The sequence below is a fragment of the Pimephales promelas genome, chromosome 12 (genome assembly GCF_988280905.1).
Source record: "Pimephales promelas chromosome 12, fPimPro1.hap1.1, whole genome shotgun sequence".
NCBI lineage: Eukaryota > Metazoa > Chordata > Actinopteri > Cypriniformes > Leuciscidae > Pimephales > Pimephales promelas.
In genome coordinates, this window is record NC_142780.1 from 3,836,485 (window position 1) to 3,862,532 (window position 26,048).

At 38.1% G+C, this 26,048-nt stretch overlaps 2 protein-coding genes across 2 annotated transcripts; one reads left to right on the forward strand and one right to left on the reverse strand.

Moving 5' to 3' along the window:
• Positions 1-7,199: 7,199 nt before the first annotated feature.
• Positions 7,200-18,484, reverse strand: rrp15 (ribosomal RNA processing 15 homolog). The gene is made up of 5 exons (XM_039651360.2): positions 18,349-18,484; positions 17,446-17,747; positions 13,791-13,888; positions 13,486-13,672; positions 7,200-7,604 (listed from the first exon to the last, which is right to left on the reverse strand). Exons 1-5 carry the CDS (start codon positions 18,395-18,397, stop codon positions 7,455-7,457), a joined length of 786 nt encoding a protein of 261 aa, XP_039507294.2. The 5' UTR covers positions 18,398-18,484; the 3' UTR covers positions 7,200-7,454.
• A 675-nt stretch (positions 18,485-19,159) lies between these two features.
• Positions 19,160-25,701, forward strand: LOC120462688 (uncharacterized). Its single transcript, XM_039651321.2, has 2 exons — positions 19,160-19,284; positions 22,478-25,701. The coding sequence occupies exons 1-2, from the start codon at positions 19,266-19,268 to the stop codon at positions 23,932-23,934; spliced, it is 1,476 nt and encodes a 491-aa protein (XP_039507255.1). The 5' UTR covers positions 19,160-19,265; the 3' UTR covers positions 23,935-25,701.
• The last annotated feature ends 347 nt before the right edge of the window (positions 25,702-26,048 follow it).

The following is a 26,048-nucleotide window of genomic DNA, read 5'->3' on the forward strand; positions in this document are numbered from 1 at the left end:
ATCACGGTGAGACCGGGAGATTCGTCAGCGCGCGGGTTTACCGAGCACTTCAGTGTAAATATCTCAGCGTGCCGTTTCGCTTCAGCACTGCGGCCAGGTCCTAACGCCCACGGACTGGGTCGGCTACTTTAGCTCTTGGCACAACCAGACTGAACCTCCCTAACTTGAACCTCCCCGATAGAAAGTCAAAGTAAACCACAAAACATAGCATGAAAAAGATTTCGAGAAGCCCAAGTGTCACAGTCAGCTGCGTAAAAACCATTGTAACCATTAGTCCCAGGTGGCACATCAACAAAACATACTGTACATATTTATTACTTTATTGAAGTGTTACATAGGTAATTCAAATCTTAGTGTTCCGTTTAAAGGAGTAGTTCACTATAAAAAAAAAAATTAAAAAAAAACTTTTGCTGATAATTTACTCACCCCCATGTCATCCAAGAGGTCCATGTCATTCTTTCTTCAGTCGAAAAGAAATTAAGGTTTTTGATGAAAACATTCCAGGATTTTCTCCATATAATGGACTTCAATGGGAACCAAATAGTTCAAGGTCCAAAAGACAGTTTCAGTGCAGCTTCAAAGGGCTTTAAACGACACCAGACGATGAATAAGGGTCTTATCTAGCGAAACGACTCTCCTGTTCGAACTCGTTGATCAAAATGAACAAATCTTTTTTCGAGTCATGACTCGAAGGGTCCTTGATAAGACCCTTATTCGTCGTCTGGTGTCGTTTAAAGCCCTTTGAAGCTGCACTGAAACTCTCATTTGGACCTTGAACCATTTGGCCATTTGTAATATTTTAAATATTGTGTAATCTATTCAATTGTTAATTCATTACACTGCAACATCAATTTGCATTGATACAATTAATGATGCACTGCAAGCTAAATTTGTTTTTTATACGTTTAGATAATTATGTCTTCAGAAGTTAGCCTATACACTGTAAAAAAATATTGTTGGTTTAACTTTAAAAAGTAAGTAACCTGGTTGCCTTAAAATTTTAAGTTGATTGAACTGGAAAAAGTGAGTTAATACAATGAAGGAGATTAATTCAATCATCAGAAACTCAAAATAATAAGTTATCTCAACTAAATAAATTATTATAAAGTTGATTTGACAAAAGAAAATATGTTGTGATAACAAATCTTGAAAATATTTTTTACTAGTTTTAGTTTTAATTTGACATTTGACAAGTCTTGTGTGTTCACGATTCTGCACAGTAAAAATGAATATGCTTTATCTAATCAATAGAATTGTGGCAACAGATTACAAGCAATATTATTAATTAAAGTTAACAAATTAGAAAATTATTCCTCATTTAAAATGAGTAAAGTTTACACCAAAAAATTTAACAAAAATATCTCACTAACAGACAGATGTCAAAGATTAATTAAGAACTGTTTATTTTATATTGCCAACATTGAAGGCACCTGATGTTAACAAGCAGAATCACTGAAGGAGAACAACGTAATTTTAAAACAAACCTAAAACAAACACTGATCACCATAATGGTGACTTCAATTTATGTTTTTTGGTGGTTGTTGTAAGTTTTACTCATTTTAAATGGTTAACTATTAAGGAATTAATTTGATTAATTATTACTCAATTCTAATTTGTTAAATTGAATTAATAATATTGCTTGTAATCTGTTGCCACAATTTTTTTTGATTAGATAAAGCATATTCATTTTTACAATGAAACATCCACTTATCAGTTGTTTAGAGTACACAATCATGGTAACGGACAAAATGATCAATCAATCACATTTCACTGTCTTCATGTAAGATATCCATCATCAGACAAACAGCATTAGGGTTTCAGGCATAAAATATGGACTTTATTATTCCGCAGTGTGGTGCAGTTTATATTTATAGCCTTTATAAATTCAATGAAATGAGACAGAGAAGTCTTAGTATAAAACCACCCATCTAATCTGAACCGTTATCTTGCTTCATTATGTATAGTCCAAAAAAAATGTTGCAAAAATAGCTTATGTTATTACTACCGTTATGACACAGGCAACTGATAAGGAACGAGAAAGCAGGCCCAGCTGTTGCCTCAGTGCATAAACATCTAGCTGATAACCCATTTTGGGAGGTTGGATCACAGGCCCGAGACAGATTCTCTGTGTGGAACAAGTAATGGCAGGCTCCCTCAAAGCACCTGCTTGATTTACTCTCCCATCCCTTGAGCTTACGCTTAAGAAAAAAAATCATCATTTGCCAAAGCCTTTTGTACCCGGCCCACACTCCAGCAATCTTTCAGGAATGACAGGCCTTCAGAACCCCACCGACTGCTGGAAACCAGATGTTATCACTAAATCAGTACCAACAAAGACAGAGGGGAAAAAAAGGTTAAGGATGTTAAGGAATAAGCCAAATCATATTAAGTGTAGAAAATGGTCCACCTGATAGTTCTCACAATCACTTGCTTTGACTCGAGCAAGCTGATGAAACGAGGAAGAGGTTTTGTTGGCGGCTATGAAAAGATGAGTAAGGGAGCTTGACCCTTTCTAGGGCGCTCTGTCCTCCTGAGTGGCAGGTCACAGTGTTGTCGTGACAAAAGGGCCTTTTACGACGGCTGTGCCGTCATACACTGGGTAAATTCATCTCAACTGGGTGTGGACACATAGCTGGACTGACAGAGATAAAGAAAAGAAAGTCTAGAATCAGCACAACTGTCTTTCCGGCAAGGCTGCACCCTTAAAGTTCAAAGGTCAACTCCTGGCAAACCTCCAATCAGAGAGGCCAACAGTGCACTTCTGCTAAAACGGCCTGTTATGTTACAACCTACAGTCCTAATGAGCCTAAGATAATAGAATACACCGTGTGGCCCATATCATGATGGAAAGTGTGAGTTCAGATTGCATGTACAGAACCCACTTGTCATAAGAGGTCAGAGAGTCGAACCAGCGGATGAGCACTGAACTACTTTGACAGCAGCGCCTCCCTGTGGTCAGCTAAAGTAGATGGTGTCCAGCAGAGCCGGACAGTAACAGAGTACGTTTACTTAAGTACAATTTTGAGGGATCTGTACTTTACTCGGAGGAGTACTCATGATTTTACTCAATTACATTTGAGAGGGAAATGTTGTACTGTTTACTCCACTACATTTCTATCCATAACTGTGAGTACACTTTACTACTACTAAGAAAAATCTCTGAAACCCTCAATTTGTTGTTTCACTCTCAAACGTGATTGGATTGTGCAGGCCCCACTGATTGGGACAGCCTATCAGCAATCACCTTCAGCTTTCCCATAGACATATATGCGTCGGAGAGTTGGAGCTGTCGCAGAAAAGGCTTCGTCACGCGTACTGATAAAACTCCTTTTATCTTACATTACCTACTTTATAAAATAATATTAACAACAATAACAATCATAATGACTTTATTTTGTAATTATACCTCCGTGCCAGCTTTGTAGTTTCATCGACTGAAATTGTACATCAACTCTCACGTTCACAGATGACGTGTCGTCGAGCGCCCTCCGGCGACCGTTATTACGTTCAAAACGACGATTAACGGATATTTTTCAAATCCTCCACTGGATGTAATGTAATCTCTGGTTTAAACTTGCTCGCGCCGAACTTTCATGCGCGCTCAGTTCTCTCCGCATTGAATTGTGGGAAATAGGGCTTCAGCGAGTGTACATCGAATGTACACTCGAATTCAGAGAGGATTGTGGGTAAAAGTAGTGAATGAATGTAGGGAATGATGTCGTTCACTCAGAATTCGGACACCACTACAAAATGGCCGACACCCGATATAGTGCACTATATAGTGGATAGGGAGCGATTTCAGACACAGCTTAGACCTCACCTTGGGGTTCTAAACATGCGTCAAAACCGCCGCCATCTTGGAACAGGGGTCTTGTCATAGGAAGTAGCTAGGTAACGCTGCTATCTCTGCCTTTACGTCGAATTCATTGATGGTGGCGGACTTTTGTGCAGCGTATGATGTTCACGGATGAAATCTGATGAAACTAGAAAGAATGTTTTTAAAAAAAAATAAAATAAAATTTTCTTTCTGGAATCAATGATAAATACATGTCTAACCGTTGGAACAAACCAAAAAAAAAAACAAGAAAAATCGCATTCATGATGATTTATGGTGATTTTATTTCCGTTAGACCTGTGTCTACTACATTGACGCTGATGCATTAAAGTGGAGGGGCTCCCCTGTTTCAAGATGGCGGCTCTATTGACGCATTCGTTCCAATGAACTGCCGTAGCCAAGGTGACGTCTAGTGTATATTTCTATGCAGCTTTCCACCAAAGTCAATGGTTTAGATTTAGATAAGAGACGAAACAATGGATGAAGACGCAGCAGGTCCATCCCGGGAATGTGCCGACCCGTGGCCAAACCTCGCCAGACTATTTCAATTTTCTATTGTCTATTGTAACAATTCTAACAATTCTATTCTATTGTTCTATTGTCAAATCTCCAGTCATAAATGCCATTAACCCCAGTGACGGTTAGGTTTAGGGACGGGGTTGAGGTAAGTCATATATTTAAATAACGTTAAGTCAACGGCGTTCATAAACACGCTGAAAGGCGATTATGCGTCTTGATAGCACGCCAAAAATGGATATACGAATTGGCGTGGCATACACACGCTACTTCATGAGATCAGTCTGAATTTTCTTCCATTTTAAATAAAGCAACATGGAAAATTATGAAAATGCCTTGATTTACATTCAATTCCTTTTACATTCTCCAAGGTATTAACATTTGTCTGTCTGTACATAAATGTAAGCACTGTGGCAGTAGTAATGCAATATTTCGTAAATTTACTCGTGTACACTTGATACTCAAGTACTTTTAAAAACAAGTACTTTAGTACTTTTACTTAAGTAGATATGTGACTGTAGTACTTGTACTTGAGACAAATTTAGCAAGGGGTATCTGTACTTTTACTCCTTTGGTGTCCAGCACCAAATGTAGCCCTCAATCGGGTCATGGGGTCTATACGACCCCAATCGACTTTTACTTTATAAAAAAGGTTCCCTTCATCTCAGTGGAATACGATTTTGTGACTTTTCCTACATTATCTTTCTATACACACACAAAAAAACTGGGCTTGATTCGGTTGTTCTGAAGGTATGTAAAAAAAAAAGGTTTACACTTCTGGTCTTCGGGGTCAATATGACCCCACATTGAAATTAATGGGAAATGTGAAAAAAAAAACTAAATATATTTTCTTCATGTGCCAAAAAAATAAAAAAATCCGGTATAGATCTGAAAATTTTTAGAACTAGAGCATAAATGCAATGTATCATAAAATATACTATTTCATTTGCAAGCTAATGGTGTAGTTGAGGAATTGTGTGGTATATGGATACAAAAGTACTTTATACCTCCAAACACACAGCATTAATGGATAGTTGAGAAGTAAACAAAAAAAATTATATATTATTTGTATGATTAAAAATGTATATTTTTTGTACAATTACTCAATCAATTGTTGGGGTCGTTTAGTGTAAACAGGAAACGAAGAGCATTTGAAGGCTAATCAAACTCTTGAACCAGCTAATCAAGATCACTAGAAGCTTCTAAGCTGGTGTGTTGGGGAAAGTTGGAGCTGAATGTGCAGAACGTAGACCCTCCATAAGCAGAATTAAACCCCCTGACTAAGGTCACAGTGATCCAAGAAGTATTTCGAGAATTTGTGAGGTGTGTGATGAACAACATATTTCACACCTAATGTAACAATCAGATTAAAATGATTCTAAATCAGGATTTAGATACAACCCTTATTAAAAACACCAGAACCAAAGTAATCAAGGTCTTCTGACCTTTACTAGAAACTTTGGGTGCTTCTCAATAGCTGGGTTTCAGTCGCGTGATTATGATGACGGGCGGAATTCAGATGGAGGGCAGGGAGTGAAGAGCGCAATGGATGAGATGGAGGAAAGTCAGTACTGTACTAATTTACACGCTATTACAAGAGAAAGAAATAAACAAAAAAATCAAACATATGTTGGACGTGATCCTTACGTTGTGAGGAGGAGCGATTTTCCAAATGAATTGAAAGTAGAGCCCGACCGATAAAGGATTTTGAAGGCCGATACCGACACAAATATTTTTGGGTTTTAAAATCCGATATTCCGATATATCGGCCGATTTTTTTTTTTTTCAGAAACACGCAACAAAACATTAACAGATTTTCCTAACATTAGTTATAGTTATTTATGAGTTTTAGTAAAAATAATATAATAATAAAAGAAACAAATTTCTTTTTAAAATGCATTGTCACAACAGAACAGACTGAAGATAGTGGCATTAGCTAGCTTTGTGGTTAGCTAGTCTATGATGAGCCATAATTTAGCAAATGGATAACGTCATACTGCAAATTGAAAAACATACATTTTCAATATAACAGGCCAAGGAGAGATGGGACGTCTCATTGCTATAACCGTCACGCGCTATTAAAGAGTCACATTGTCAAAAGGACAGTCAGTCAACTACACTGTAACAACGTAACGTAATTATTACTAGCTAATTCCGCTTCACTCTCAGCAAAACTGGACGTGATAGTCACAAATTTTGTCCTGCTTATTTGAGTTAAGAAAACTGATGGGGATGTTCTTTTAATTGTTATTCAAGCAATGTATGTATTGTGCCCAACAGGAACGGTGTAGAGTGCCCTCTGGTGGACAAACTATACAACTCCAACACTCATGACATGGTTCAATGGTGTTTCGTCCGTTTTTATTTTATTTTTGAAATATTCATTTGTCGGCCATTATAACTGCCGATACCGATAGTGTGGAAAATGCCTAATATCAGCCTGCCGATATATCGGTCTGGCTCTAATTGAAAGATTTTCCTGCCATCGAGGCGGTAGATATCAGCAACTACCTCGTCTTTAGAAAATAAAAGCTAGGCAAATAATGGACAAGTTGCATGACATCTCATCCTCAAACCAAAAAAAAACTCATCGTTAAAGAAAATCCCATGTTCGCTAGCAGCAAGGATAATCATTGTGCTGAACAACGTTACGTGCAAGTGGATTCTTGCCTGTCGAAAGAATGAAAATTTTACTTTTGAACGCAGTATTACACATTTATACCAAAACATGCCATTAGCAACACTTAATAAAGTGGATTTGTTTCTTAATTCGCAATATTTGGATTGGTCTAATATGAAACTTACAGCCATGATTCTCGTACTGCACCAACATAAAAGACAACAGAAATCACGACAAATTATTTATTATCAAAACACAGATATAAATGACTATATACAGAAACAGTTTGGCTAAACCTGCAGCACTCATCAACGCACTCAAAAAAAAGACCCAGGAGATCATGGCAACATCCCAGATGAGTGTCTGTCCCTACTCCAGTCTCATTACTCCACCCTCCGAGAACTCTGGGTAATGTCGAGCCTTCTCTCTGTGCGCAGGGTCTGGAAATCCACTTGTATGAAGCACTACACGATGGCACATGGATCAGTCCGATTCACTGCTGTCGGCGTCAGAAGGCTCTTGTCTGTCCTCTTCATCACTCTCTTTATCCCAGTCCTTCATGGATGCGCCCATCATGAAATCATCCTTTAACACGCTCCAGGACGGATTCTCCACCTTCACCTCTACAGGCCGCTACGATCAATCAACAGAACGAGTTAGAAGAGCCAGTCTCATAATTCACACACATGAATGAACTCAAAAAGGCCTGAAATGTAAACAGTGTCAGCAAGTGGACACACTGGCCCTCATTTATCAAAAGTGCGTACACCAAATTCCCAGCGTTCACCCAAAACCACGGTGACTTTGAGATTTATCGATACGGACGTTGGCGTACGGCACACAAATGCGCAGAAAAACAATTCCTAACACCACAAAACGCACTGACAAACTGAAAGATATGATACATTATGACCCACTGTAAAAAACAACAACATAATAATAATTAGTGTTTAATGTTGTGCAACATTTGTGTGAATGTACCAAAGCATTTGATTTGTAGGCCCGGCAGGTGCGCACGGACTGGGTTCAGTAATGTAAAGCTTTCAATTACCAAAAAGAATAATTCAGACTGACAAAATAATAAAAATGACGTTCTTCTTCTTTTAAAGGTGCTATATGTATTTTTTAGCGCCCTCTATCGGTGATGTTTCAGATTGCAACCAATTTTTCCAAGAGCGATCACTCACGGTACACACTGAGACTTTACACACACTGGAGAAAGAATCACACAACATGCTGGACACTCATGTACACTCCCAACTGCAACGCTACAATAATAGACTACTGTTATCAGCTTGACTGAACTAACGCTCCACGATCGTAACATGATAACGCTACATTTATGGTGTTATCTAGCATAAGGCACTTCACTAACTATTGGTGTATCAGCAATTTCAACATCGGGGAATGTATAATATAACAACGAAAACGGTTAGTGAACTAAACTGAACAATTTCAGTGTAACCGTAAGATCGTAGGAAGTCACATGACTGAACGTGTCTGGAAGTGTGTGTTATACACAATATGATAGTAGCGGATGAGTGACGTTACACAGTAGATCTGGTACATAAAATAAAAGTTACATCCTAAATTACCGACTTTTTGTTATCCTGAAACAGTCTTTTGTGTTCATTTCATGTCTCATGTGTGTTGTAGTTTACTCTGCTATTTCATTAGTTTACATCATTTCAGCATATCTGAAAACTTGTAATTCATCACAATAAAAACAGCGGAGGTCTCTCCATAATTCAAACGCTCTGCCGATGTTGATCCGTGTTTTCGTCCGAAGTCGATCTGATTCACGTTTGGTCGGACGAGCATCAGCAGATACAGTTTTCTTTTGTGTTTTATATGTATGTGGAGTTTGTGTTGGAGTGTGTGTTGTGCTGGAGGCAGGAGTGTTTTGGTGTTATCAGACGTTTTGCCGTCACATAGACTGTATATAAAGGAGAGAGCCTCGGGAGCGCGCATGCACGTCACATTCGATGGAGTTCACAAAAAATCCGACCCGGAGACTCATCAAAATCAAATAATAGATTAGACAAACCATGATCAAATTCATGTAAAACATTTTACATTTATCTTGAATTTACTTTTATTTCAGTTTTGGAATTGTTAGTACTTCAGCTTAATCTCATTTCAGTTAAATGTCAAGACATAATATCTATTATTTCACCTAATATATATAGTGCTGTCAAACTATTAAAATATTTAATCGCGATTAATCGCATTCATATCATAGTTAATTTGCGATTAATTGCACATATTTATCTATGTCTTCTGATTTATTTTTCTCCTATTATTTTGTGTGTGTGTGGAAAGTAAAGTAGGGCTGTCGCGGTAACCGCAATATTGTAGTACCGCGCTTCTGACAAGTCAACCGCAGAGGATTGCACGTAACCGCGATATTCACGTTTTTTTTATAAGGCTATACCCTTCTTGTTTTGAACTTAATGCATGTGTATTGAATGTTAAACAAGTTCATAATGATAACAAGACTGTTTATCATGGTGATGTGTAGCCTACAGGCTTCACACAGACAGTGAATGAGAGAGATCGGCAGAGCGCGTGCGATTACCTGCCTCTGTCTTTGAAGTCGTGAAAAGCTTGTCGTGTCAAAGGGAAGCGAAATATTTGTCGCATCATCATTTTAACGTTCTCTTCACGGGTATTTTCCCCATAAATGCGCGTCAGCAGCAGCGCTGGTCAGCATCCCACAGCACAAGGAAGCCACGGGGGAATAAAATCAGTGAGTCACGCATTGAATCAATTCTATGGGTCTCTAATAAGTGAAGCATCCGCTTCAGCGTTGCCTATGCGACGCATTGCTGCTCAGCTGAGCCTTGAAAAGATGAACCTCAAGCCCCGTTCACACCGCCAGCGACACGCAGCGACAAGATCCCATTCATTTCAATGGAGCGCTGGCGACATCCGGCGACACGAGCGACAGTGACCGTTGGCGACAGAATGTGGGCGTGTCAAGCGACAAGCGACAAAAGTTGAGAATTTTCAACTTTATGCAAATGAGAAGCGATTTTCGCGAGCGACAACCAATAGGAAAGAAGTCTTTCTGTGGAGCTCAGCTCACGTCACCGTCTCGAGTGCAGTGCAGGCAAGACAGAAGAGTTTGAGGACGATTTCACTGTTTTATATGATTTGACTGTAACCACATACATGGATAATAAATGATGCATGGAAAAGAAACTGTCGACAGTGAGTTTAATTCATACATTTAACGTTATAGTTCGAGTGTTGTAACTATATGATGCACGTTAGCACTTCTGCAGTTCATTTTACAATTTCCCCTGCATTACATTGACTATTAGGGACAAGAAAATTGATTATTTGTCAAATTCGAATGACGTTTTTTATAATTTGTGACAGTATGAGTAAGTTTAATTTAGGGATGCACCGAATATTCGGCCGCCGAAAATTTTCGGCCGAAAATGGCCCAAAAGTGCATTTTCGGTTTTCGGCCGAAAGACTTTTATCACCGAAACAATACGGCCGAAATGTTGTGATGACGCAAACAGAAACTGCGACCTGCACGTGCTTGTCTGAAGCAACATGTTTGCGGTGCGGACGTATTTCAGTGTATCTGAACCCGCGAGGAGACGGAAGGCTTGTTTATCCACCTATATCTGCTCTAAACAATGCGCGCCGCCATGACGACGATTCCGGTTGCGAGCGGGTCAAGAGCGGTGCGCGCGCTGTCTGTGGAGACTCGCGCTGCGGAGGCAGGCGAAAGTAAACAAGGCAGCGCGAGTCTTCACAGACAGCGCGCGCACCGCTCCAAACGGTCGAGGCTTTTATACTTGACGCGCTCTCCGTTTTACTATTCCTTGAAACGACAGGGGACGACTCAAGTAACTGTCATCTAACCATCAGGAATCGGTGAGAAGAAGAAAGATAAACACATGACAATGCTTATTTTTTAGTAGGCTATTCCACCACCAATACAAAAATAATCATGTAAAACCCAGTAAACCCTGAGATTATTACTTGTGACATTACAAAAAATATGTATATGGGATTGGGAACTATGTATATGTATGTATAGAACTAAATTAATGCTCTCTTAAATATTTAAATACATTCACTAAACATGTTTCATTAAGTTTCATGTACATTTGTATTAAACATGGACCATTGTTCATTTAAAAAGGCTTTTTATGTTATTGTATGCCAAATTTTTAAAATGTAACTAATTTAGACCTGCAAACTGGGTGCTAGTGATGAGAAGTTTGCGCTCGGCTTTGTTTTTGAGAGAACGTTTAATTTTAAAACCTTTCTGCAGGCCAGTAGATTATTATTTAGTGTATGAGTGGGGTCAAGTTAAACATTTTAGTTTGAATTTTATTTTATACTGTGCATTGTGCTAAATAAATATTTGCATAATTTGTAATTGATTTATTCATTGAAAATATGATATTAATATGCAATTGCAATGCCTTGATTTTAGTAAAGTTTGTACACAGTCATAGCCATAAATACAATGATACTAATAATTCTTTTCGGTGTTTCAGTTTTCGGCCTTGGTTTCCTCTTTTTCGGTTTTCGGTCAAGAATTTTCATTTCCGTGCATCCCTAGTTTAATTTGTTCATTGATCGATCGTTTATCTAGTAAATGATTTAATCCACTGAACACAGCGGTGGAGATATAAAAACACTCTCCCAACAGCATATGGTTTCTTTTTAGCCTTAAAAGTCATTTATTCCCAGTCAAATTAAAATTATATATCACTTGTGATGGTCTTTTGTATAGATATGGCCAGACGTGCAGTCTACCAATAACATAAGAGCGACAGCACTACGAACGCCCACAAGCGACATCACAGTACAGAGCCTAGCGACACACAGCGACAAAATCGCTGGCGGTGTGAACGGGGCTTCAAAGTTAAAAATAATTAACATCTTGTTTCTTTACATCTCTTTTAATGAATCAGCTTTTTTAAACGTCTTCGTTGAATAAACGGTTCAATGACTCGCTCAAAGTCCGTTGTCATAACAATATGCGCGCTGAGTGAAAGTCTTTCAATGCGACGTTTAGTCTTTCAAACGCTGTTTAGTTTCGGTTACATTGGTTACTGAAAATGTCCTCGTTTTTTTCCACATCGTAAACTTTATTTATATTAGTGTTGGGCGATATGCTCCATTTTCATATCGTCCTATCGTCAGCCTGTGAGATCGGCGATACACGATATTATCGTGAGGGGGCGGGGCTAACTTATTTGATTATTAACTTGATTATTTAGCCTACTCATTAATTTGCTTGTTTTATTAGCCTACTTTGTTTTATATACGAGAATCTTTTTTTCTATTTTGCTAGCAAAGCTGGAGTGTTTATTAATAGGATCAGGTTATTTCCTGGTATAGTGAAGTAAAAAAAAGAGATCCTAATCCTTTTGTTTGTCAACGGGAAATTTACGGACACATTAGCCTATTCTCATGCCATTACATGCAGCATTTTGGTCTATTTCTGCACGAGATGAAAACACGTTTTAATAATTTCTTGGGTCAGAAAGAGTCGGAGTTTGCGATATGTGCCCCCCTACCAGTGCGCTCTCTGCGCACTTCACATGCGCACAGTAAGCACGAAGTACGTGGGTTAATGTGTTTAAAATGCCGATAGAAGGGCCAAACGTCTAGCTGAGTCGATCGGTTTATACTTATACTTATGACTTGACTCTGATAAAGGAAAGGTTTACATGACCACATGCATTGTCAAGTTTATTCAACATAATCAGGTTAAGAACGTCGTCGCATGTAAACGCGCTCAATCTCTGAAAGTGAAAGTAAAAACGGACTGCTTTCGGCATCTGCATTAACGCCGCGTTCCCTCAGAGACGACGATGATAACGGTAACTATAATACTATTTTAGTGATATTATTATTAATACTATTTAGTAATTGTATTGTTTTTAGTGTTAGTGTCATTAAACATTTTGTTAATGTGTTACGGAAACAAATACTGACGAACAACGATGCCGGTTTCATCTTGGATCTGTAGGAAATTGAATTTTGCGTCTGTTAAAACGAGCACACTTGATAATTTGTGAATGGATCACCTTGCGATTGAATTTTGATGTGGGATGTTTTTTAGTCTGTTTTAAAAACATTCTCTTAGAGGAGTCCTCATTAGTGCGTGTGTTGTTGCAATTGTTATGAGGTGATGTCGTTGTAAATTTAGGCAAGGCAAATTAATTGTAGTTCCTAATATTCATTTAATAACAATACTAGCTTTATAATAATAATAATAATAATAGGCCTAATAATAATAATTTAATACATTATGGTAAAACGAGCCAATTATCGTATTGATATCGTCAAAGGCATCTGCCATCGGCGATATGTCAGACTATCGTCGATACACGATACTATCGTCTATCGGCACAACCCTAATTTATATAGCAACAAAAACCTATAAATCAAATAAATAAATAAATGGCAGTAATTCCGCATACCGCAAGGTAAATTCAATAACCGCGACAGCCCTAAAGTAAAGTAATCTCACCACTTTCTCCTTCTTCACGGTCGATGCATGAGCCATATCTGCTCCTCGAAGTACATCAATGAAGTCCTTCTTAGACACGGAGGACAGGACTTTGGATTTCTTTCTCTCTGAACCCCCAACTTCCTTCATCTTTTCATCCACATTCTTCTGATGTTTCTTCAGCGCATTGAACAGCTGCACCACACCTCTGAAGGCATCACACAAAGAAAAGATGAACTACATTAAACTGAAAACAGCACAAGAGGTCAGCAATTGCTCGGTTAATCAAGATAGTGTTAGTAAAAGGGAACTGAACGAGGTTTCACCTGGTAGCAATTCTTTGTAGGTTCCTCTCATGCTCTCGGTCTCGAACCACATCAGGCTTCTCTCGGCACATATTCTCCCACGTTCGTTTCTTATCAATCTGTGCATTATATACGTATATAAAAAACATGTTCTGGTGTGATGTGCCTTTTAACATCTCTCCAATGCAATGAAATGAAGAAAACAAGTGTTTTTCAGCCCCTTCCTTCAAATGTTTAGAAGTTCATACTGAGCAAAAAACTATGCAGCCATTATTCACAATTGAACATCATTAAACAACATCTACATTTGCTCCAAGATAAACGAATTACATTTATTTTCATTTACGTGCTGATTCTTAGAAGTTACTGTAGCTTAAGTGTTTTTAGTACCATAGTGATTAACAGTTTTGTACACTCAGTTTACACTTATTTCACTAGGGCTGGGTATCGATTCAGATGTTCAATTTCGATTCGCAAGCTCTCAATTCGATTCGATTTCGATTCTCGATTCAACTATAATGAATATAGATGTAATACAAATCCTCTGTTTATAAAAAAAGAACCGTGGACATAAGTTTACTAGTGGTTAATTAATAAAAAAGAAATTAAGAGGCACAAACCTGTATATAAAACTCTTTCTGTTTTACACTATACACTAAAGGATTTTGATGCAAGATGCAAAATTGATGCTGAAAATTCAGAACAGTCACACGCCTTGATCAGACAGAATCAGGTTATTGTATGTTTAAGATAGATATAGATAAATAAATATATATTTAGACATTTTTTTTTATTACATTGATCTTACCTAAATGTTTGTTTTTACAAAATGGGGTCATTTTTTTGTTAAGAGTTTATGCAACACATGGAAGCTTGATTTCAATCTTTGAATTAAATTGAAAAAGTAGCACAAATAAATACAAAAGAATAAAGACACAAATGAAGAGAAAAAACGTTTTTAGGGAGGTCAGAAATACTACAGAAACTGAGTAAAGTAATCTAATGTTAAATAACACTGGATAGTCTTTTAGTCCTGACTGAATTAAATACATAAGCTATTAATTCTGATTGCTTACAATTAATGCTATATTATGTTATGACAACAGAATTAATGACAGACACAAGACAAATGGCTGCGTTCACTTTTAGAACTAGCGCACGGATCCATTACGGTCTCATTATACTGTCTGTCAGACGCGTTTAATGCTTATTTAAGACATAACCGACTGTCTTTACGAGGTTACTCACCAAGACCAGTTTTGACATAGTTTTGCGTGTTTTTAACTGTTAAAGCGATATGATAATCCAGGGAAAAAACTTTTGTTACTGGAGAGCTGTTTGTGAGGTGGATTTAGGCTTTACTGTATGTGCACGCAGTGAAAGACATCTCTAAGAGTGCGCGAGCACGGGTTGGTTTAAAATTGATTGAATGTTTAAACTGGTAAAACTTAAGACGACGTGAAAATGATAAACGTTAGTTGCAATGCTGCCCCGACTGTGCAAGTGAATATTCTGTCATGTCCCCACTCCTGAACGCAAGTGTGTACCGACGCCTGCAGCACTTGCCTTGTGTAGAGAGAGACGACGCAGCACCGTGAGCCCTGAATATGGAAAAATCGATTTGTGGCCATTGAGAATCGATTTTGAATCGACCACACTTTAAAAAATGATTAATCGAAAAATAGATTTTTTTTTTTACCCAGCCCTACATTTCACTTGACTGTGTTAAAGGGATAGTTCACCCCAAAATTAAAATGTTGTCATTTACTTGATTTCAAAATGTTGCCATTGATTTCCATAGTAGGAACAACATACGTATGATTACCAACATTCCTTAAAACATCTTTTGTGTTCAACAGAAGAAAAATTCATACATGCTTGGTTGGAACAAAATAAGGGTGAGTAAATGGCAACATTTAAATTTTGGGGTGAACTATCCCTTTAAGCATTTGTCTAAATGAAGAGCTCTTTTCCAAAACGCTATAAATCCATTTCAATAGTTTTCAGGAAAACTACATTTTTTACCTAGACCCACACATTTTGTGAATATTCAAATTATCCTGTTTAAATGTTTTATTGGTTCAGTCTGAACATTTTGAACAATAATTATTAAATCAAACAACAATATTGTTAATGATAATTTAAAAGTTAATTTTATTTTTTTCCAAAACACTATAAATCCATCCATTTTTTGTATCATTTTTAGTAAAGTCATTTTTAGTAAAGAGTCAAACCTGCATGAAAAAAAAAAAACGAATTATTAAAAATGATCAATATATGATAACGATATTCAAAAAAAGGATGGGCACCCCTCAAGCACATGCACACACACACACAGGCTACATAACATGTGAGCAAAGCGGAGCAGCATGACGCTTAAATATAAGTAAAAAATAAATAAATAAATAAACATAAAATATACGTTTCACATTTGTTTTTAATAATATTACATTACTTATTTTTATTATTTCATCTATGTTGAGTAGGCTATGAAAAGGGAACCGCATGAGATGAGTAAGATAGGATCAAAATTCAAAATTCATGTGCGTCAGACATGATTTTGACCACTTATTAAGTTTTGTTTTGTAGAAAGCTTGTAAATTTCGTTTCATATAAATTGTATCTTCATTTTAATAAATGTTTCATCGACAAATTGACTGGATTAATACATTAGAAGTAAATATCAGACAATATAATCAGGACACAGAGGCGCGCAGGTGAACCGGAGCGCGTCTCATAATATGAACCGAAACACAGCGATGCTTGCCTCACACAGGCCTGAGAACTAGGCTACAGAAAGCTTTAAATATCTACTTTTAAACAAAACAATTAAAAACTAAAATAAATTGGCAACTCTCTGCGTATGTAGGCTAATTCGAAGTATGCGTTTCTATAGGCCTATGCGCGTTCACTGCGAAGATGGCGAGTAAGCATCATCAACTTTATCTTTGTTGCTGACACTGACAGAAAACACTAGTTTATTAATAAACAATTCAAATCTTTCATGCATAATCATTACTTTTTGCCGGTTCTTTGTGGCAAGCTTTATGCATACGTTGAAATGCGGAATAGGCAATTAAAAACGCTCATATGGTTTCTCTCCCATTTAATTAAATCAATATATGTGATTACTGATAATACAAATGGCTTAAATGATCTACTACTAGTCGACTAGAAAACTAGGACTCATTTTGAGGAATAAATGAACATAAAAAACCTCTGTTCAGAGTGCCGCCATGCTGGATTGTGTAGAGCGCTCATTGAATTTGAGGATTTATCGTGTTTAGGCTAAAAACAGGGCTTTCGCTTATCGCAGCTTGGAAAGAAACTGTATCTTGCAGTACATTTTAAACAAGGAAATATAGCGATTTGGCATGAAACGTTGATGGAGCAGTGAACCGTTCTGTCCACAGCAGAATGACACGACAAACTCATTTTTTTTTAAAAAAAATGGCGTTTATCGCTTTTTGGAAAAGAGCTCTTCAAATGTAATATTTCTTTAACAAAAATAAGCAAATAAAAATCCGTTTGCAATGTCACGGTTCATTCCAGCCTTTGATATCTTAATATTAATTTAAAAAAAAAAAATGCTTTTCACACTTTTTTTTAAACTCATGTGATTTTTGGTGAAGCTCAGTTTTGCCAAAGGTCAAATTATACAAAATGTTCAGTTCACCTGTTTCTTTTTTTCAAGACGCTCTTTCTTCTCCTTCTCCTTGATCTTGTCCAGCTCCTTGTTCTTCAGGAGGATGCTGGGTTTGCTGTCTGGCGTTTTTTTCCCCAGGATTTTGGCCATGGCCTCGGCCCATCCAGCGTTGGGATTTTCCTCAGCATCTCCATTCTGTTCTTCTTCACTCTTTCCATCCTGATCACCGCTGTCTTCTACATCACTTCCCCCATCTGATCCCTCCTGATCACTTCTTGGTCCACTCTCTCCATCATTACTGAAGCTGTCATCAGAAACTCCACACTCTTCCTCTGAACATCCAGATCACAGAGGAAAAAAAAAAAAGAAAATCAATGCAACATAAATTTCATACAAGGTTATTGCATCACCATATATGTTCAAGCAGTGTCTGCTTAATTTTAAAATGTACCAAATGTTAGACACAAGCAGTGACATGTTAATCACAAATGACTGAATCTTCAGAAAATCTTGATCAAAAGGCTTGAATGCTTGAAATGTGTTATATAATTCAAATAGCCTATATGAATTGCATGTAAACAGCATCCCATGAAGTTAGTTGAGAGAGAATTTGCACACACATGTAACTTATTTACGTAAAGGTAGAATGACACTAAACTGTGTAATTCTAGCCAGTTGAAATTTAAACCATTGAGATAAAAAAAAACTTTTTAGCAAAGACAAGTCAGCTGTCCAACGAGTCACTAAATATTGCAAAGAGGATGATTGTATATTCTAAATACTGTCCAATCTACTGTACACGAGCTTGAATCACTCCTTGTGTGGAAGGTTAAACACAGTTTGAATCACTTACGATTAATAATACGTAACCATGAAAAAAGACATGCTATGTGTGCAACATTATAATTTGGCCGTAAAAGTACGATTTCTCACCATTTCCATCTTCAACAACGACATGTGGCTTCTTCACGAGCGTCGCCATCTTTACTGATATTTACGCGTACTCTCTAAACAGTCCGTGTGACACAAGAGGCGTACAGGAAAGGTTCCGCCTCTATTTAGATTCAACGTGTTCTTCATGTACGTTATCCCAAACATGACAGAACATCACAAACCCCCATCAAAACAAAAACAAAGGCGACGTTGCAAGGAAAAACTCCTTAAGATAGTTAGATAAAATCAGGACTCCTGAGAGGAACCAGGAATCAAGGACATATTCATCATGCAAACAGCAGGCAACTTTGTTTTATGGGGAATTTCATAGATACATTAGCTAATTACTGTACAAACTGCATAATTCTACCACCTTACACTACCCCTAAACCTACCCATCTGCATTTTTACATTAAAAAAAACATCAATTAGAATGATTTATAACCTGTCTTCCTCATGGGGACCAAACACATTTCCCCACAAGGACAAAGGATTTTGGTTGTTGGTATCTTTTTGTCCCCAAAATGTAGGGTTTACTAGACCACACACACATGTATACAACTATATTCTCCCCTTACTCTACACATTAATGATAATATATAATAATAGAATAATTATATATATATATATATATATATATATATATATATATAATTTTTTTTATTTTTATTGTTTTCATGGGGACCAAAAAAAAATGTCCCCAGAAGGCCAAAAATGACTGGTATTACCACACACACACACACACACACACACACACACACACACACACACACACACACACACACACACACACGCACACACACACACACACACATACAGAGCTGCTGTCTCAGCTGCACTAAAGGAAAGGAGAGAGCAGGGGCGAGTGATATCCACACACTCAAGCGGAAGGACTTTACCTGTTTGCCCGAATCACCATGGTGCCATCACAGCAGAGTAAGACAAAACCCGATTAACATTTAACAATGGTGGAAAATAGTTATAAAACTTGGAGGTCAGAGCTGTTATAGAAGACTTTAGATTATGACAGGTTAGATAGATGACATTATAATATCTGCAGTGTTGTTTTTCCTTACCATTGTTCAATTCTGAAATAGATATTTGGGTATAGTAAACATTCTTTTAGAAAGCTGAAATGTCCTCTAGTGTAATATGCTAATTTCCACCTTAAACTAGTTTTGTGTACCATCGTGTTAATTATTAGTTTATTATGCCTGTATTTAATATAAAACTGCATATTAATTGAGAATACATGGACTAATATCTAAATATTGCAAAAATCATAAAATAAAAAAGTTAATGGACATTTTACAGTATGTGTCACATACCCATCTACAGGTAGAGAATATAAGATGACCATTTAAAAAAAGACTAGGTGCAAAAGTTAGACATTTTTTTTGTGCAATTCGGATTTACAAACATTTAATCTAAACTGACAATCACTGACAATGACTTGACAATTCTGTGTAATGAATGACACATAATTAAAGTGTTAATAAAGTGTATTTCGAGTGCGGTGGGCAGCAGGTTAGAAAAGTATAAGAGATATTGTTACTTCAATACGGAAAACAGTTTTATTGATTGAAGTTAAAACCTATGTTGTCACATTCATATTAAACTACAACCCGCATGTTGACACAATACACACACACACACCATCATGTTCTATGGCATCTGGTTAAACTGGCTCGACATGTTTCAGTTAACACATTTCCTCTGTGTAATATATTTAAGAAAAATGTACTTTTGAACTGAGTTGAAGTGTGAAGTCTTTACTAACACTCCATTTAGCTGATAAAATTAAATTTAATACAAAAACTTAGTCACCATAAAATGATAATTCACCCTTTTTATTTTCTAGATGCATGCATGCTATTGATTTTTTTTTATAAACTATTCATCTGTAAGTAAATGGGTTAATTTTTTACTATTTTTGACCTCGTAATTCTTAATCTAAATGTCATAACTGGATCTTCCCGTGAAATATCAGACTTCTCTCTGGAGATGTATGCAGGACTTCTCCAATCATCAAGTCGGTTTAAACCCCACCCCTTTCTTACAATCAACTGCAAGCTTGCAATCAGATCTGCCTCCAGCCAATCAACAGCCGATAGATATAACCAAGCAACGCTTGCATTTTCTTTTGTCCAATAAGTTCAATCAATCACAAAATCAGATGTACTTCACAGTATGGTATGGAAGAAAATATCTGTCGCTACCTCAGTTTCATTGTGACTTTAAAGCGTAACCTTTGGTGCTCTAGAGGTTAAAGGAGAACTCCGGCGCAAAATGAACCTTTGGTCTAATAACGCATTGGTACCTAGTCAACCGTTCTCTGAGATTTGTTTTCATGATAATCGAATGTAAAGAGTTTTATCTCTAAAAACTGTTTAGCGTATAATACTAGTACTGGGGGCATTTACTAAGTAAAAAGAAATCACTAGTTAACAAGGCTCAAAATAGCCCCACACTAACGCAGTAACATCATGAGGGTCCCTACATGCAAAACGAAGCATTGAGAACTTTGTAAGTGTACCGACCGTTTAATAAGAAGATTCACTTCGTGTATACAGACAGGAGCCATCTTAGAAAATAGTCTCGATAAGTCGATCCCCAAACGCCATTCATACAGTTCAGCTCACTCAGAACGACGTTCGTGGTTTGACTTACCGAGACTATTTTCTAAGATGGCTATGCCCCCATAGTAGCGTTATACGCTAAACAGTTTTAAGAGATAAAATTTTACATTCGATTATCTTGAAAACAAATCTCAGAGAACGGTTGACTAGGTACCTATGTTTTATTAGACCAAAGGTTCATTTTTATTAAAGTTCTCCTTTAATAAACAGAACTGCATGCGTCTTGTGGAAGAATATTGTAGCTGGAGCTCCTTCTCTCTCATTATTACGAGTCACACAAGTACTAGGTTACTGCACAGCAGTAGCTACGACCCAAACCAGTCTAAAATTTTCAAAATATAAAAATCTATAAGTGTACGTGATTCAGGATAAGACAAAACAATGGATTCATGCATGGGCGTCAGTTTGGTTTGAAATGTGCTGGGGACAGAGATGTACTCCCCAGATAGCAAACTGACATTGAATCAACGTGGAAATATGACATAGAAACAACGTTGATCTGACATTGTTTTGCTCATCGAATTAACGTTGAACCAACGTCAGACGCGTCAAAACTAACGGAAAATCAACTTGAAATCAATGTGTTGTTTCAACGTTATGAAAGCAAACCAATTTTCGATTTTCATTTAGCTTTGAAGAATGCCGCGTCTGACGTTGGTTCAACGTTAATTCGATGAGCAAAATCAACGCTGTTTCAATGTCATGAGAGACGTCGTTTCCACGTTGATTCAATGTCAGTTTGCTGTCTGGGTCGGAAGGGCATTTTCAAAAGTGCTGGGTACAATGACGCATTCATTCTATTTTTTTTCTCTTTCGAGTACGTCATGTTTTGAAAGACGATGTCCTGTAGCTTCCTGATGTACATTAATTAAAAATGAGCACAACATCCCAGTATAGTGATTATATAGAGTATATACGCCCTTTGTTTATGTACAGTGATGGTCCAGAGGTAGAATTTTTGCCTAGCGTGTCGGGACTCGGGAGGTTCAAGGTTCTAATCCGCACTCGTATATAGTTTTTTTCCCCCCCTCATCAAAACCAATAATGTTTATCAGTGGTTGTATATGTTTTGATGAGAGGGGAAAAAATACACGAGAGCGGATTAGAACCCATGAGAAACAGGGACACGTTTGTGTGCATTTTGAATTGTGATTTCACCGGAACGAATCTCCGCAACGGATTGAAGCGAGAGAAGACAACGCTTTTTAGTGCTAGATAGCCTTATTTAACAAACAAATGAAACGAATGCTGTTAACTGGAAATGTTTTATTTGTATTGGTACATCTGTGCCGCGAGATGTTTCAAAAGTGGTGGGGACAAAATCGACCCTGGCAAAAAGTGGTGGGGACAAAAATACTGTGATTATTCCATTAAGTGACACTAGGGCCACTAGTACCCTTCAGCTTTTTGGTAAAAAGTCAATATTAATGTTTTCTGTTTTTAACATGATGTTGATAACTTGTAACAGCTGGTTCTCAACTTTTTTCCAGAGACCAAGATCCCAGTAATGGAGTATGCCATTAGCTTTGTGGTTGGATCAGTGGCTGGAAGTACGCTGGGAGCCATGGAGGTGCCAGTGAATAAGATTATGACAGGGATCATCTCAGGAACCCATCTGAAACCCGTCGTATCTGGCATTAAGAGTGTTGGGGCTCTGGGACTTGGCTCGCTACTAGGAACTACTGCGCTCATCACATCAATGACAGCGGTGGTGGCGGGGGTCGTCGGAGCCGCTTCCGTGGCCTTGTTTCTTTTAAGAGTGAGAAAGAGTGAGGGATGGGCATCCGCAGGACTGGTCGCGGGCATCGCCACAACCTCAAGCGGTGCAGCACTCGGGGCCGTCACTGAAAAACTGAGCATGAGCTATGGGATGGTCAGCCTGCTTTGGGCAATGGGTATTTTCACAGCCATAAAACTATTAATGTACATCTATGTGAAGTTTACATGCAAGGAATGGGAATTCTGTGGAATTTTTACTGAAATTAACAAGAAAGAACAAGAGAAACTCTCTGCTATGGAAGTAGATCTAAGACAGCGGGTAGCAATGGAAATGGAGCAGCGGATTATTGCCTGCAAGATGGAGGAACTGAGAGAGGAAGATCTAGAGGCTTTGAAGGCCCAGCAAAGAGAGAGAGAAGAGATAAAGAGACAGCACATGAAGGGTGTGGAACTGGAAATGCGCCAGAGGACTTCTCGACAACGGCTGCTCAAAGCGATGGACAAATACACGGAGTTTCTTGCATTATCTGGCATTCCCATGACGGTTACTGCATTTGTGACCACTGGCTTTGGAATCGTTGGGTTTGGAGATTACAGATTTGTTTTTGTTATCCTGTTAGTGTTGGTGCTGAGCATGTCGTTTTGGCTCATGAGGTCACGGCGTTTGAGATTTTGGATGGTTACGGGATGCATGGCAATGTTTGCCACATTTGCCATTGCTGTGCTGACTGTTCAAGCCGGACAGGAGGTGGCAGGCATGTCTGTGAAAATGCGTAGGGCAGGACTAAACATAAGCAAGGAGAATGTTAGCATCCAGATGACACACACATCCTCCGTACAGGCGATCTCTGCAGGATTATTCGTGTCTGAAGTGTGTCAGGTTGGTTTAGGTGCAACAGTCGGTGGTCCGATGGCACGAGAGGCTGGAGGAAAGGTGGTAGTGTGGGCGTCTGTAATTGCAGTGGTTGTTTTGATGATAGTGGACGCGTTGGCGCTGATGCTGGGAGTCGGTGGTACGGCGGGGGCTTTGTGCGGGGCGGCTGGAGCGGCTGGGGTGTCCATGGGAGGAGCTGCAGCTTTAGCTGTGAAATCATCCTCATGGGGAGGAACAATATCAACCACTGCTGGGATGATCTTTGGCCTTTTGGTGTTTGGAAAGTGGGAATTTGTTAAAATAGGGCTTCAGATATGTGTGGCATACATTTTTGCCATGACAAATCTTTATTGAAATGCCATGATGTTCTTTTTTACTAATAGAATTGCAAGAATCGGCCTCTATGGACTACATAACAGTGAATGCAGTGCTTCAAATGATAATAAATAGTTTATACATTTTTTTCATGTTGTGTTACAAATATACACTCACCTAAATGATTATTAGGAACGCCATACTAATACTGTGTATTAGTATTGAACACCTTCAAAACTGCCTTAATTCAACGTGGCATTGATTCAACAAGGTGCTGAAAGCATTCTTTAGAAATGTTGGCCCATATTGATAGGATAGCATTTTGCAGTTGATGGAGATTTGTGAGATGTACATCCAGGGCACGAAGCTCCCGTTCCACCACATCCCAAAGATGCTCTATTGGGTTGAGATCTGGTGACTGTGGCGGCCATTTTAGTACAGTCAACTCATTGTCATGTTTAAGAAACCACAAGCTTTGTGACATGGTGCATTATCCTGCTGGAAGTAGCCATCAGAGGATGGGGACATGGTGGCCATAAAGGGATGGACATGGTCAGAAACAATGCTCAGGTAGGCCGTGGCATTTAAACGATGCCCAATTGGCACTAAGGGGCCTAAAGTGTGCCAATAAAACATCCCCCACACTATTACACCACCACCACCAGCCTGCACAGTGGGAACAAGGCATGATGGATCCATGTTCTCATTCTGTTTACGCCAAATTCTGACTCTACCATCTGAATGTCTCAACAGAAATCGAGACTCATCAGACCAGGCAACATTTTTACAGGCTTCAACTGTCCAATTTTGGTGAGCTCTTGCAAACTGTAGCCTCTTTTTCCTATTTGTAGTGGAGATGAGTGGTACCCGGTTGGGTCTTCTGCTGTTGTAGTCCATCCGCCTCAAGGTTGTGTGTGTTGTGGCTTCACAAATGTTTTGCTGCATACCTCGGTTGTAACGAGTGGTTATTTCAGTCAAAGTTGCTCTTCTATCAGCTTGAATCAGTCGGCCCATTCTCCTGTGACCTCTCGCATCAACAAGGCGTTTTCGCCCACAGGACTGCCGCATACTGGATGTTTTTCCCTTTTCACACCATTCTTTGTAAACCTTAGAAATGGTCGTGTGTGAAAATCCCAGTAACTGAGCAGATTGTGAAATACTCAGACACCAACAACCATGACACGCTCAAAATTGCTTAAATCACCTTTCTTTCCCATTCTGACATTCAGTTTGGAGTTCAGGAGATTGTCTTGACCAGGACCACACCCCTAAATGCATTGAAGCAACTGCCATGTGATTGGTTGGATTATTGGATTAGATTAGTCGGATTATACAATTAGATAATTGCAGTAATGAGAAATTAGGTGTTCCTAATAATCCTTTAGGTGAGTGTATTGTTGCTGTAAGATCGTGATTGTTATAAAGCAAATGAAAGAATAACTTTGATATTGTTAGTGATATTTCAAGATGACGTTCAAGCAACGTTTACTTGATTATCCATACATCTTGTTCAGAAAAATCATGTTAAAATGTATGTATGCAATATGACTCATCTCTAATTTTCATCATAAAAATAAGCATTGAAATATCATCTAAGACATAATATTGGCAGATATAAAGTGACAACTGATATTCATGTGTATTTTATGAAAGTAGTCGCTATACTGTTATAAAGATCTTTACATTACAAACATCAGAATTTCATCTTACTTTTTGGTCATATAAATATCAGAAACTGCACTAAATTGCAAATTTTTGGCTTCATCAGTAAAACTGAGCATTTTTGAACTCCATATAGACGCTTTCATCAGACGCGTTGCCATGGTGATGAGCTGGCCCAAAGTTAACTTCCGTTCTGTTCGTTTATTAGCGTTTACTGGATAATATGGCATTGACTACACAAATGCAGTGAAAGTTAAGGTGATGAGCAGGTTGTTGAGCTGTGGGGTGCAACCTGACCTAGGGAGCAAACGCAATTTTAAAAAATAAAAATGTCAAGGTTTCCTATGAGGGAGACAGCGGTATTAAAATAGCCTATGTTTATCTAAGTGATAACCGGTAGCTACAGTGTTTCCCATACATTTATTTGTGGCAGCCCACCACATTATCAGCGCTGACCGCCACATATTGATTTCCGTGTTTTTAACAATTTA

What these genes read in the sequence shown, in the direction of transcription:
- rrp15 (XM_039651360.2), bottom strand. Translation starts at nt 18,397, where the DNA reads ATGGCGACGCTCGTGAAGAAGCCACATGTCGTTGTTGAAGATGGAAAT. An exon ending in CGTTGTTGAAGATGGAAATG is followed by an intron (nt 17,748 to 18,348) that starts GTGAGAAATCGT and finishes CTGGATGTTCAG; the next exon opens with AGGAAGAGTGTGGAGTTTCT. An exon ending in GTCTTGAAAAAAAGAAACAG is followed by an intron (nt 13,889 to 17,445) that starts GTGAACTGAACA and finishes TATAATGCACAG; the next exon opens with ATTGATAAGAAACGAACGTG.